At 48.5% G+C, this 14,014-nt stretch overlaps 4 protein-coding genes and 3 non-coding genes across 7 annotated transcripts; 2 read left to right on the top strand and 5 right to left on the bottom strand.

The window, feature by feature from the left end:
- Position 1: 1 nt before the first annotated feature.
- B0J16DRAFT_59058 (chaperonin Cpn60/TCP-1 family) lies at positions 2–2,349 on the bottom strand. The gene is made up of 4 exons (XM_046134113.1): positions 2,151–2,349; positions 1,864–2,030; positions 1,485–1,806; positions 2–1,430 (listed from the first exon to the last, which is right to left on the bottom strand). Exons 1-4 carry the CDS (start codon positions 2,194–2,196, stop codon positions 295–297), a joined length of 1,671 nt encoding a protein of 556 aa, XP_045986292.1. The 5' UTR covers positions 2,197–2,349; the 3' UTR covers positions 2–294.
- Positions 2,350–2,706: 357 nt separating this feature from the next.
- On the bottom strand, positions 2,707–2,790 carry B0J16DRAFT_t57. Its single transcript has one exon. It is a non-coding gene; the product is annotated as a tRNA-Asn (tRNA).
- An 868-nt stretch (positions 2,791–3,658) lies between these two features.
- Positions 3,659–3,743, bottom strand: B0J16DRAFT_t56. The gene has a single exon. It is a non-coding gene; the product is annotated as a tRNA-Asn (tRNA).
- A 640-nt stretch (positions 3,744–4,383) lies between these two features.
- B0J16DRAFT_t55 lies at positions 4,384–4,468 on the bottom strand. The gene has a single exon. It is a non-coding gene; the product is annotated as a tRNA-Asn (tRNA).
- A 1,295-nt stretch (positions 4,469–5,763) lies between these two features.
- B0J16DRAFT_59032 (glycosyl hydrolase family 47-domain-containing protein) lies at positions 5,764–9,163 on the top strand. The gene is made up of 3 exons (XM_046134112.1): positions 5,764–7,520; positions 7,569–8,578; positions 8,634–9,163. Exons 1-3 carry the CDS (start codon positions 5,889–5,891, stop codon positions 8,929–8,931), a joined length of 2,940 nt encoding a protein of 979 aa, XP_045986291.1. The 5' UTR covers positions 5,764–5,888; the 3' UTR covers positions 8,932–9,163.
- On the bottom strand, positions 8,713–11,114 carry B0J16DRAFT_394445 (uncharacterized protein; the record flags this gene model as incomplete). The annotated part of the gene is made up of 4 exons (XM_046132129.1): positions 8,713–9,582; positions 9,632–9,976; positions 10,027–10,129; positions 10,195–11,114. The coding sequence occupies 4 exons, from the start codon at positions 11,112–11,114 to the stop codon at positions 9,199–9,201; spliced, it is 1,752 nt and encodes a 583-aa protein (XP_045986290.1). The 3' UTR covers positions 8,713–9,198.
- Positions 11,115–12,086: 972 nt separating this feature from the next.
- On the top strand, positions 12,087–13,159 carry B0J16DRAFT_332945 (uncharacterized protein). The gene is made up of 2 exons (XM_046126773.1): positions 12,087–12,649; positions 12,706–13,159. The coding sequence occupies exons 1-2, from the start codon at positions 12,583–12,585 to the stop codon at positions 13,113–13,115; spliced, it is 477 nt and encodes a 158-aa protein (XP_045986289.1). The 5' UTR covers positions 12,087–12,582; the 3' UTR covers positions 13,116–13,159.
- Positions 13,160–14,014: the final 855 nt, after the last annotated feature.

Below are 14,014 nucleotides of genomic sequence, written 5' to 3'. Positions count from 1 at the left end.
ACCTCGGGTCCCTTAACGCGGGCCTGCAAACAGCTGGCTCTGTATATGAAAAACCAAGTTCCTTATGAAATCGCTCATCACGTTGCGTCTACACGACATCTGAATGTGTTGGATAGAGGTCATCATCAAGTTTTAGAGGTCAGATAGGTCTAGGTATCGTACAGATCCTCCGGCTCCTTAGCCACGACACCGCCGTTCCTGTTTTCTTCACAAAAGGTCTATGTTTCCAGGATAAGTAAAAGTTCCCTTTTCACTCTTGATCATATTCTCCATCTATCATTACATTTTATGCATTTACCTTCGGGGCATGCCACGGCCACGTCCTCGCAGAGCTCGCTGGGCCGCACCTGGAGGAAGCTGACCAGGAGCTTGAGGCTTAGCACTCTCCTCATTGCGGATTGTCTCGTCAACGCCGAGAATGAGACAGCTGGCCTCGGTGGCAGCCTGGATAGCGTTAATCTTAACGAGAGCGGGCTCCCAGACGAATCGCTCCATCATATCAGTGACACCCTCATTCTGGAAGTCAACACCAGCCCATGTCTGGCCCTTGCGGTGCTCGACACGAAGCTTGTTGAGGATGTCGGTAGCATCGAAGCCGGCATTGTCGCAAAGTTGACGGGGAATGATCTCGAGGGCCTTAGCGAAGGACTTGATGATGGCTTGTTGCTTATGAGGGATGTTCTTGTCAGCGAACTGGTGAAGGTATGCTGAGACCTCCATCTCGACGGCACCACCACCACCGACAATAAGCTGGTTTCGGATGGCTCGCTTAACAATCATGATGGCATCGTGCAGAGATCGCTCAACCTCGGCGATAAATTGCTCGGCACCACCACGCAGGACAAGGGTGCAGGTCTTAGCCTCGGGGCAGTTCTCGAAGAAGTTGAATCGCTCTCCACCAATTTGACGCTCCTCGAACTTGCCGCAAGTACCCAGGTGCTCGGGCAGGATGTCGGAGCATGTTGACTGAACAACGGCACCAGTAGCCTGCACGACACGCTCCATATCCTCACCGGCAACACGTCCAGCACAGAAGATGTCTCGGTCGGCGAAGAACTGGGTAGCCAAGTCACCAATGGGCAATTTGCTGAGAACAACCTTGGCGCCAGTCTTGTGGATAGCATCAAGCTTCTTGTAGATAATCTGCCACTCCGCATCGACGATGGCCTGGTACTCAGAGACCTGCTCAACACGGACCTCGGCGTTGTCCTTCTCAGCCTTCAGCTCGAGCTCGACGTTTAGGCACACGATCTTGGGGTTATCGAAAGACTTTGGTTGTTGCTCAAAACCAGCGTAAGAGAAGGTCTTCTTGAAGGCGACGCCGTTAACAAAGAGGGATTCGGTCAGGGAGCCGCCGGGAATCTTCTTCATGCCGATGAGTTTCTCGTTCAGGTCGTCTTGGTCAAGTGACAAGACAGCATCGACAACCACTATAATTGATCAGCTTAAAGGTCAAATAAGGGGGTTAGTGCATGCCCGCATACTCTTGGTGAAGAAATCAGTATTTCGCTTGATTAGCTTGCTGGTCATGGCAGTGCCAGCCAGCTTGATGAGAGTGTCACGCTGGTTGGCCTCGTTTGTGCTGACAGCAACTTCCTTAATCTTGTTGACTGCCATCTGAGACGCCCTCCGCAGGCCCTTGATAATGATCTGAGAGCTAACACCCTGCTCAACATGTTCCTTAGTCTCCTTGAGGATCTCGCCAGCGAGGACAACGACAGATGTTGTTCCATCACCGACCTCGGCGTCTTGCGATCGGGCGATATCGACGAGAATTCTAGCGGCGGGGTGGACAATATCGAGGAGCTTTTCTTCAATTAGCAATGGTACAAAAGTAGGCATATTCTGTTGGGCGCCACGAACCTTCATGACAGTGGCACCGTCGTTGGTAATAGTCTGGCGGCCATTCTCATCAACCATCAAAAGGTCACCGCCGTAGGGACCCAGAGTGGACTTGATGGTAGCCTGAACAGCGAGACAGGCATTGATGTTGGAGACGATCTGTCCCTTTCCTTGGGAGGTATCGGTTCCTGTAAGAAGTCCGACTGTCAGTGAAGTGTCGCGATCATATGCGTTGCTGTTGCGTGTTGTTTATATCGGCCCCTTAGATTTCGAGGGGTGAAGCGGGCGGGCGGTGGGGTAAAACGGACCTTCCTTGAGGACGATAATCGTCGGCGTTTGGCCTCCGAATGACATTTTGAAGGTGATGAAGCAACCCGGATGTGATTATCGAAAGTTGTACTCGTGTCGAAAATTATGTACAGGCTCAGATTTCGCTCCGGGGGGTCGGTTGGTGGGGGAGACAAGTCGGCGGGTTCAAAGTGGGAGGAGCTGTGATGAATCGAAGCTTCCATCCAAAAAAAATGTGGCAGCCTTCCTTCCAATCTTTCTCATCATGTCTTGCCCCAGTCATGCACGGACCACTTTCTCTTCGACTTAAGGGTCTCGTCTGGGCCAATCATGTTACAAGTTTTGATTCAGCAACCAACTCCTCGATAATAGTTGTAACTCTTGCTATCCGTATACTCGTCACATTTAATATCAGTTTACATTTATCTTAAGATCTATATATTCTCCTTGTTCTAAAAGCTGCTGGACCGCTATTCATTACCCTTTCATAGCTTCAGGTCCTAACCCACCCGCCCAGTCTTAGGCAGCAAAAAGATATCCACAGACAACAAAAAGAAGTCGTTGAAGAAAAAGGAACTCCCCCGGGAAGGCTCGAACTTCCGATCTCCCGATTGTCTGTGAATAACAGTCGGACGCTTTAGCCAACTAAGCCACAGGGGAGAAGCTTATTGGATGAACGGCGGACTTCGTGATGCGGCCTATGCTGAACTCACTATTGGCGAGTTGACTCGAACGCTGCAGGTCTGATTATTTTCGTTACTATGCCAAAGTTCCTGTGATTTCAATAGGTTATATTAATCTACAGGAGCTAAGGCTTGCAGCATTGCTTCAGTCGAGCAGAACCGAAGGGGAGGCTAACTGCCAATATCTAGGTACACGGTGCTTGGACGGCAGCACAATCAGGCGTATTCACCTCCTTGTGACTGTTTTTTTTTTATCTTCCACCCTCCTCATTCACTTCTCAGAAATACAGAGCAATTACTTAGTACGAGTTATGCTGAGTTACCAAGTATAAAATGCAGCGGGGATTGCCTGCTTCGTAGTATATAAACAGCCGTCAAGATAATTGAAGAACTGGCAATGGTGACTATTGCATCCATTCGATTGCATTAAATAATAACTACCTCTCCTTTGTCCAACTTAAGGTGAGATGCTCCAACTGTAAGAAGAATCTACTAATATTAATAGAAGGTAAGTAAGAACGTTCATTTAAACCCAATCCCGGTCAACCCCACATTCTCGACTTGTTGAACGGTTGCTTTCTTCCAACGCTTTTATTAGCACAGCAATTAACACTAAAGAACACATGTTTCTAAGCTCAGGGGAGATCATGTGGCCTTCTTTCGAATGAATTGGCAGCAGAAGAGCCGCAAAGGGAACATTGGCTTTCTGTGGCGCAAAGACGCAAGCAAACACAGGCCCAGACCCTCGAATCCGGTATCTACCTCTACCTGTCTATCTCTCTGGATGCCGTCAAAAAGGAATCTTTGCAGAACCCGGATGTTCGGAGAGCAAAAGAAGAAATCAACTCCCCCGGGAAGGCTCGAACTTCCGATCTCCCGATTGTCTATTAAATAACAGTCGGACGCTTTAGCCAACTAAGCCACAGGGGATGACAGGCTATTGCTGCTGATTGTCGCCAAATGTAGGATCATGTTGGCCAGCTGCGTCAATTATCAAAGTCACCAGGAATGAAGTTCCAATATCATTCAAAGCTGTCAAGTAACCGTGCCCTGGCTCTATCCTTGAAGACTTGCTCAGTTGAGCTGGTTGTTGTGCAGTCTCTAACTCGACTTCCCCCCACTCTTTCATACTTGGTTGTGAGTCTACATGCTTGATGACTGACTGATGCTCGTTTGTGCTTTCTGATCCATATAGATGAACAGCTGGTAGATACAATCCAGCCCTCAATCCTTAGACAGTAAGAATAAGAGAGTCGTGCTAGAAACCGAATGAATTTCATCACATGTCAAATCTTTGATCTGACAACATTGTGTAGTACCACTCTACCTAGGCAGGTATGCATAGCAATGGCAGACAAGAGTAGTCATAACCGATAGTTGATCGATTATCCCCGTATACTGCCATCGATCTTACTTCACTCTTCTTGCATTAAGGAGAATATCACGGGAGACAGAAAAAAAGAATTTATACCCATCCTTCTGTGACCAAGTAATCCAACTGTCACGAGAGAGTAAGCCAAAAAGTTACAAATTCATAGAGAAGATACAAAAGATCAAGACATGATCCTGACTCCCCCGGGAAGGCTCGAACTTCCGATCTCCCGATTGCCAGATTAATAACAGTCGGACGCTTTAGCCAACTAAGCCACAGGGGAGGTGATTCTGCTGTTGAAGCCCTGGCAGAGCATCGTGGACCCAAGTTCTTGGTGTAGTGGATCGACTAGGGTTTACTTGAAGCCCAGCTTTTTCCAGCTATGAGGTCACCAGCATACTTGGATCACAAAGAATACAATTAGCTCTTGTCAGTATTGATTTTAGTCTTTTGTTGAGCATCTCTCTACTAAATAGAAAATATCATCAAGCCACAATTACTGTTGAAAACGTTGAAGGTTGATACGTGGAATATGGACTTACTTCATTGGACAGACGCTAATTGTGGCTGCTGAGATGATTGAAATGAGTTCCTACTGGACGGTAATTCCATGGTTCAACGTATCGGTAACTGTAAAGGAACACAAAAGATAAGAGCCGATTTTGAGCCCGGAGATTGTGCCTCCGATTGACCCATATTTAACGGAGCTCAAGCGGCGCAGTATCGGCGCCGATGATGATGAGCTCCGGTAGAGCCTGTTTTTGGCAAGAGCACGCGTAGGAAGCTAGGTACATATTGTTCTCGACCTGATAGTCCAATGGATTATTGGATTGTTTGTTACTTACTAGCAGAAAAGTTGGGGCCACATTCCTACTGAACTTTCTGAGGTGGTGTCTGAAAACGGTTGCCCGTTTAAAGTTATCCTTCAGCAATGAACATCTACCGGTTTTTACACGTTTGATCGAAAACACTAAATTGCAAACGTAACCGGCGAGTGCGTTTTCGTTGTTGAAGAATGGATGTTAGTTCCCAAAACAATCAAGCTTTGTTCATATCTTCCTCGGCTCCTTCCACGTCTTTCTGTAGGGTAACTCCATCGACAACCCTTCAATTAAACTTAGCAGGAACGGAAAGACCCTGCGGATGCTTGCAGCTCCAATGTGCCTAAATCCAACAGGGGGGTACCGCACTAGACTCCATGAAGCCCCTGAGAATTGCCTTATCAGCCAACCAATGCTGCTAAAATCGGCACCTTAACTCCTGGACTGGGTCGCCCGCCAAGCTAAGGAAGGGTAACTGCAATCGATATCCTTCCGTTAACGTTAGATCTTGAGACCACTGTTCCCAATCTTCTTCCTCGATCTTCATCACCCACTCACTATCTTTTTTCCAAGCTACATCTTCTTATCTTTTGCTTTTCTCCTTCTGCAGCTTGATCATTCCTTTTACTAGGCTTACACGGCTCAAAAGGAAAGCTGAAGATAGTAAACGAGTCTCAACTTTGGTCAGGAACCAGACGGAATGCAGTACTCAGTATCATAGGTGACACCTGAGTCTTTGACGGCACCGATCGAACTTATATAATCAAACGAACCGCATGCGCGTCTTCCGTTGCGACAGATTTACCGACTCAACCTACATTTCGTTCAAATAAACTTCGACCAAACCCTTAAAGTCTCGCCTCGGCGAGCAACGATTTCGCAATGATTTCGCTCCGTAGACGTGGCCGGTTTTACGCCATAGTCGCTGTGGTTATGGTCTTTCTGGTGTATCGCTTTACACAAGATTCGTGGACACGGTCACCCCACTTTGAAACGGTCAAACAACCGAATCAGCCTGCCTCTGAGCCAGTGCAGGGCTCAAAAGAAGCTTTCGAACCGCCCGTCGTACCGCCGCCAGTCCAGCTCCCTGATTCCGAGAAGGATGCCGATTCTGCCAATCAACCTAAACCGGTAGCACCACACGACGACTCAGAATCGCCAGAGAAGGTCGATACTCCGGAAACAGACAAGTCAGCCGTTGAGAAACCCGTTCAAGCTGGGGACGATACCAAGGAAGTGGCTGGAGAAAAGACGGAGGGCAAAACAGAGGATACAAAGCAGCCTGCAGAGCAAGGCCCACCGCAGATTCCTCCTATTCAATTCAAGGACCCTCCTAAACAAGCAGATAACCCTGATGTTCCCCTGGTCAATGTTGATGGCTCGAAGATCCATTGGACAAAGCCTAAGGAGCATTTCCCTATACCCCCTGAGTCCATCCGACCGATCCCGACCGGCACCGCTCCCAATGTCTACAGGATTCAATTTGACTTTCAGGGTGAAGATGTCCAGACAAGTACCACTCGCCTGGATCGATTAGGTCGCGTCAAATCCGAGATTGCGCGGGCTTGGTCCGGTTATCGCAAGTCTGCTTTCATGCATGATGAGCTCTCACCGGCTTCAATGAAGTATCGCGACACGTTTTGTGGCTGGGGTGCAACTCTCGTTGATTCCCTTGATACCCTGTGGATTGCTGGCATGAGAGACGAATTTGATGAAGCTGCCAAGGCTGTCGCGAAGATCGATTTCACGTACACCGATCGTAATGACATCCCCGTATTTGAGACTACAATTCGCTATCTGGGAGGTCTTATCGGTGCTTACGATGTGAGCGGAGGTTCCAATGGACAGTATAAGATCCTGCTTGACAAGGCTGTTGAGCTCGCCGAGATCCTTATGGGCGTTTTTGACACGCCTAACCGCATGCCATTGTTGTACTATCGATGGCGTGAGCCCTACGCGTCGCAGCCTCATCGTGCTGGTACTGTCGGTATCGCTGAACTTGGTACCTTGTCTCTCGAGTTCACTCGACTTGCTCAATTGACGGGCACCGCCAAGTATTACGATGCTATTGATCGCATCACTGATGCCTTGATTGATATGCAGGCCGCTGGCACTGACATTCCTGGTCTCTTCCCTCAACGAATTAATGCCTCTGGATGTAACAGAACCGCCGACACACAGACAGGAAGCCTCAGTCAAGAGGCTCGGGAGCAGGTCAATACTGCCGATTTGACTAAGGAACCTCAGGGGTTTGACCCTACAAAGCAAGGTGAAACTGCAGCTTCTCCTCCCCAGCTTAAAGATGACGGCCGCTGGCATGATAAGCTTCGTCGTCGTGATACACCCTCGACAGATCAGTCACCGCCTCAATCTCAGCAGGTACCGCCTTTGGCTGCGGATGGGTCTACAGCTGACTGGGATTGCAAGCCTCAGGGTTTGGTTTCCGGCAGCCCCAACGTAGGTCAGTATCATATGGGTGGCGCTCAAGATTCGGCCTATGAGTACTTCCCCAAGGTATGTCGTTCCCATGCTTTGAAAGATGATAAATACTAAGAATTGCAGCAATATTTACTCTTGAATGGCCTCGAACCCAAGTACCGTGCCTTGTATGAGAACACTATCGATGCCATCAATGAATGGCTACTGTACAGACCAATGATCAAGGACGAGGGTTGGGATGTATTCTTCACCGGCAAACTGACCACATCAAGCAGGGGGGACTCTGAATGGACAAGAAGCTATGAATTAGCACATCTAACATGTTTCATTGGAGGCATGTATGGACTGGGTGGCAAAATCTTCGGCCGTGATGGGGACATTGACAAGGCTAAGAAGCTTACCGATGGTTGTGTATGGGCATATCAGTCGACCGCGACTGGTCTCATGCCAGAGTTTGCTCATCTGGTAGCATGCCCTGCCCTAGAGAAGTGCCCCTTCAGCGAGGAGAGCTGGTACGAGGACCTTGACCCTAACAGCGAATGGCGCGATAATGAGTTCCGCAAGTGGTCTGAAGGCGAGGCACTGAAGAAAGTTGCTGAAAGTGGTGCTGGAAACAATCCACCGGCTCAGGCAGACAAGCCGGTCGATTCGAACAGTGGCTCAAAGCCTGCATCTGAACCAGCTGAAGGTCTCGCTGCCTCTGAAAAGGCCCCGAAAGTGGTCAAACGGGATGGTATGGAGATGCCTAAATTGGACAAGAGTATGGAAGAGGATCATTCAGAATTCGGCTCGACTCTCCCCGATTCACTCAAGCAGAAAATTGGCCTGAACAAGCCTGCAGCAGAAAAGGCCGATATAAGCAAGACTGATGCTGATCAACCCAACCCTGCTCAAGCAGAATCAGAGAACCAACCCGCCGCTGTTCAAGACACAGCAAAGAAGGCCTCTGAAACCAAGCCTGCCATTCCAGACAGCTTTGATGCTAGGAAGCACGGCGCACAAGTCATTGCTCCTCCAGATGATGTACCTCTAGAGAGACCGCAGACACATGAAGAATACGTCAAGTCTAGGATTGAGAAGGAACGACTACCTCCGGGTTATACTGATATCCAGAACCGAAACTACATGCTTCGGTAAGTCGATTATATACGCTGAATTGATCGTACCCACTAACATAGACTTCCCCAGACCTGAGGCCGTTGAGTCCGTCTGGTACATGTATCGTATTACTGGCGATACTACCTGGATGGACAAAGGCTGGAAGATGTTCCAGGCTACAATCGCGGCGACTCGTACTGAATTTGCGAACAGTGCTATTGAAGATGTTACGGATAAGACGCAGAACGGTCTCAAGGACGAAATGGAGAGTTTTTGGATCTCCGAGACTCTCAAGTACTATTACTTGCTCTTTTCAGAGCCCAATGTCATCAGCCTCGACGAATGGGTCTTGAACACTGAAGCGCATCCTTTCAAGAGGTCTATATGAGCGCAGACTTCGCACGATTTCGAAATTACTACAAAAAATACATGTTTGAAGAGCTGCAAGTTATTGATAAGAGGGAAAGACAAGGTTGATGGATCGATGCATAAGTTATAGGGCATGTCAGAGTCAAAGTGACTGCATAACAACGGCGTTCTGGAAAGGGTTCAAGATAATGTGCGATTCCATGGCGCGAATCATGTTAGGATATATCGATGTCTATGCGTATTTCAACTGCAGCGAGGTTTTACCCTCGACCTCTCCTGCTCGTCCTTACTTCTCAGCAGCATCCCATTGAACTGAGATGGGCTGATGGTTGCCGGAGAACTTTTTCGATCCGAGCCATAACTCGAATCTCAAATCGACGGGTGCCACAATAACTCGAATGTCGAATCTACATATGTAGAACTTTTGACCACGTCGAAAACAGGTGCCTCGCTTCTCTTTGAGAACAAGTTCGTGTTGTCCGATGCCAGCAAGGTTACTCTTTACTGAGCAGAGTCTCATCGCACCCGCCTGTTTGAGACTTCGGGGAAGCCATTGCGGCTCATTATTTGATACTACTATTTCTGCGTCCCAAGCTCGTGTTGTATCGCCGTCTTTGAGTCTCATCTCGAAGAGCTTTTTTATTGGGGAGTCGGGTTTCACAGTATCCCCCTGTGATTTGGTTAATACACAGGAGACCTCTGGATTCAATGGCACGTACCTTTCTTATCAGCCACTGAATCTGGTTTGTCGCCCATTTCATATTTGGGTCCCATGGATCCTGCCGGATATTCTCATCAAAGTGTTTCGCGGGCATATAAGCCTCTTGTACAACGACGCCGTAACTTGCCCGAGCGATCCACGAGCTCAGAACAGACTTATTCCCCGATTCCATCCGCTGGCGCTTATTCTCAAGGATGCCGCGAGCGACAACAAGCTGTGGATCCTGCGAGGGTATAACGACAATGCTACGCGCGTTGGAGTGGTTTAGCTTGGTCAAATGTTCTTGAAGTGCCTCACGCACGTAGGCCGAACTCCCAAGACCACCCGACAGGATCACGTATCCCTGTCGCAAATGTCAGCGTCGATAGTGGCATGAACCAAACAAGGCCTTACCACTTGTTCAATATACTTGTGGTCCTTCAGCCAGTCAAGCCGCTGTTTAATTCGCTCCATAATTCCTCCAATATGAACGTCAAATAATGCTTGAATCTCTTGCCTGTTACAAATCAGCCATGCTCGGTCAGCTATTGATAATATCGAATGGGATGGGATATGACTGACTTTGTAAATAGCATACGTCCTCCTTGAACCCCAAGCCCTTCATGGTTCACATCATATCCAACACCCTCCATCACAATCTTGTATACTTGCTGCAGGTACACCTTTTCGCCAAACTTGTGTTTGACACTCTTGAATCCAGGACTCCGGGCCATACGCGCCGCAAAATCATCAGGCAATTTGAAGTCGGGATTTGCGGCCATTCTTTGCGAGACAAGCCTAGCAAATGCGCGGTCTATGAGTGATGAGCCGACACCAAGACCGCTGACAGCGGTAACCTGAGCCAACTGTGGAAAATTGAAGTCGGTCGAGGCAACTCGCATCAAAGCGAGATCAGTTGTACCTCCGCCTGCGTCGACTGTTAGAAATATGCTATTTTTCTGAAGGTTTACAGCCCCCGTCTTTAGAGTTGCGACAGCTGCGGCCTCAGACTCTGTGAGATCAACTAGAGCTGAATGTTTGAGCCCTTCAGTACCAAAGCCCGCATCACGAATCGCGCCTTTAAAGGCGTTGACAATGGGAATGCTGGTCCATGTCGTTGGCGCGCTGAATAGGAACAGTACGGACATTGTTCCCCACCCGCCAACGTGTTTAATACCCATACGCATCTCTATACTGTCTTTGACATGTGCATATACTTGCTTCAGATAGTCGGTCACGAACTGGCGAGCCTCTTGGGTGCTTCGGGGAACATTGGTCAGACCTTGTTGCTGTGCTGCTTCAAGAGTGTCTGGATCTAGAAAGATCTTGAAGAAGTCGCGGCGGGTTTTACTTGGATCATGCTCATCCTCAGTACACATGAAGCCCCATGACGATATAGTCCCATCAGCATTATATACGGTGGCCGTGGGGACTTTTCGATCGCCTCTGTCGTCGCTGCCAGGCCAGTCGCTGACGATTTGTATAGGAATTCCGTGTCTCATCCAGGCCACGCCTAGAATTGTCAGTCAGCGTATCCCAATGGTCTGCAGCAAGTACTTGCCCGTAAAGGTAGTGCCCAAGTCGACAGAGACGACCAAGTCTGGGTGGTCTTCCATGCTGCATTGATGTGTGCTCAATCCTCTTCGGGGAATATTGAAGGAAGAACGAGATGATGGGGAAATTCTTTACAATCGCGACAGTCCGACAAGGCTCGCAGAGGACCATATTTGGGGTTACTTTTGATCTTATTACGGACGAACTGGGCTTAGGGATATTGGTCTTTCAGCTGCACTCTCGAAGGTCGGCGGGTCCATGCGATAGGACAGGCTGTGGCTACATCCCCAGCCTAATGATGAAACATGCATCTTGTTGTTCACTCGTGCTGAGTGGCTTGACAGGGATTGCGCAGCTGAGTTGCATTCTGGATAGACGGCGGGTTAGCGGATCGATGGCAATCTATTGTACACAAGAAACCTCATAAGGTCAAGGCGGACTGGGGGTTGGTCAGGGGAATAAAGAGTGAAGCTGCCCGATCCTGTTTGTTGAACTCCTAAATGCTTTCCAGCACTATTGTTCCTCCCGTTGACGACTATCAATAACCTTTTCGTCTTACTTGCCCCCGTTCTATTTCCCTCGTGCTGTTAGGGCCTGACTTGCTCTTGCTAATAGTGAACTTTCTGGTAGCATTCTCTACAGTCCGCAACCATGGCCGCGTCCACGTCCGTGCCAACAGAGCCTCAGACTGTAGCATCGTGGCAAGACAGCCAATCCATCATACCAACATCGGGACTATCGGGACTCGGGCAATCTTCTACGGGTTCCAACCCGGAATCCAGGACAACCAGTGCATATCCGGACTGGAAGAATGGAGACCCATTCAACACTGCAACGAAGGCCACATCGAGCATAACGGCTGCTTTAGAAACGATCACGTCAGGAACATCGTTGGCATCCTCAAAGGGGATATCCGACGGCGCTGTTGCTGGAGTTGCCATAGGTTGCCTTATTGCAGGTCTTGCTCTAGGGGTCGTGGCAGCTTTCATCCTCTTTCGTCGTCGCCAACGGAACAGTTCTACTTCTTCAGTTTTTGTTGCAGTAGAGTCGCAATATGCTGAACCAAAAAATGGACCACAAGTCAATGTGATACCGTCGGGAAACGATGCCGAACTTGACCAATTCCTGCTCGATGCGATCCCTGACAAGGAGATTCAAGCAGAACTGAGCGCTTTGTCGGAGCTTATTTACCAACATGTCGAGCATCATTACCATGGGCCTGATGTGCAGACAAACGCAGCTGAAGTAGCTCAGGGTCTTGCCACCATTGACTACTCGCCAGACTTATCAAGACTGCAATCAGAAGAAGTTGCTTCTTTGTGCCTCGCCCCCAAAACTTTTCACATTGGTCTTCGGCATGTTCTATCGCATACCATCTTTCGGAGCCTTGATTTTAACTCTGGAGGTAACTTGTCCATGCTTCCACTAACCATAGCGGCAATGGCACGAGACAATCACTCAGATGAAAATACAGACAATCCAGGTAAGACAGAACTTACTACCCATAGTCTCACGAGAGGAGGCGTTAAAATTTTATAGCAATTACTCTTGCACGTTCGAGGTGGCGCAGCCTATCTGCCCTGCTCCTTCATCCCAATCCAATGGAAAGGACACCACTTCCTGTCTCAATGGACGAGGCTCCTTCCAAGGCATACTCCCTGGCAAATAAACTCAATAATTTCTTGCAATTATTCGTTGCACAGGATCATGCCAGTCAACAGGACCAGACGAGCCACTTACAAGCCCTCATTCTTGAGTGTACCAAGTTGGGCTATGTGCTTCTATCGCAACCAGACGACTGGGGTTTTGTTTTTAGTAACAAGCCCACCACCATGGACAGAGCTAACAGGATTGTGGTGTGCCCTGGGCTGGAGAGGCTTAGCCATAATGATGGTACTAGATATAGATCGGCAAAGGAGGCTGCTGCTCCGGAGACAATCCCCCTCTGAGCAGGGTGATACACTCTCTGCATATCGTAACTCGGCTGTCAAGGAAGATTGACTCTGTTGGTATACGCAGATGTGTACCCGGGATAGGATTGTTAGGTTACATATCGCTCTGTCTAGTTGTCAGTTTGTTCATATACATATGGCTAGTATTTAACGCCAAGGGTATCTTTAAACTGCAAGCCCAAGAAAAGTCTTCTTTCAAAGTATCATCAATTGCGACCTCTCCAGTAAAGTCAAATCTCAATAGGTCAGGTGTGTAAGTCGCATCAGCCACTGAACTCTAATGACGATAAACACATATTGACAGCTGCCAAGCTGTACGCAAGGTAACTTCCTTCTCCTTCAATCACCCCGACACAACAAGTCGTCATTTATATGGCTAGTATACAACAGCATAAATAGTGCAGAGGCTTGTCTCTTGAAACAAAGACATGCCGAAGTCATATTCAAGCAAGTATCTCTCTGGCCTCATGAGAAACAGCCTGGAATTCTGAGTAGTTTTCTCGAGCTTGGTGTGGCTTCATTAAATGATCCGTTGCTTGACGGACTGTACCATCATCCTAGTACGCACTAGATATGCAAACATGTTACAGCAAGCACCAACAGTATCAGATGTGAATGAGGCCATACCTGCAGACCGAGTGGAACTAGGAGCTTTCTGCATGTATATGGCTTTTTCAGTGTCTGAGTTACTCAACGCTGAGTGGTTGGTAGTGTGATAGGCAGGTCTTTTTCTCAGAGCCTGATTCTTATATGCAAGCCACACGGGGTTGGTGTCGCCTCAGCACTCAGCTCTAAGCATGTGCAGTTTGAAAACGAAATTACAGCCGCAACCTGATTCTGGTTTCCCTGGTCTTGCCTCGAGCGGGGAAAGGTAAGGACAGGGCTTGTCGTCAGCG

The sequence above is a fragment of the Fusarium flagelliforme genome (assembly GCF_020744385.1).
Source record: "Fusarium flagelliforme strain FIESC 12 MPI-CAGE-AA-0113 chromosome Unknown B0J16scaffold_2, whole genome shotgun sequence".
Lineage (NCBI taxonomy): Eukaryota > Fungi > Ascomycota > Sordariomycetes > Hypocreales > Nectriaceae > Fusarium > Fusarium flagelliforme.
Note: the sequence above shows the minus strand (reverse complement) of the source record. Positions and strands in the feature narration are given on the sequence as shown.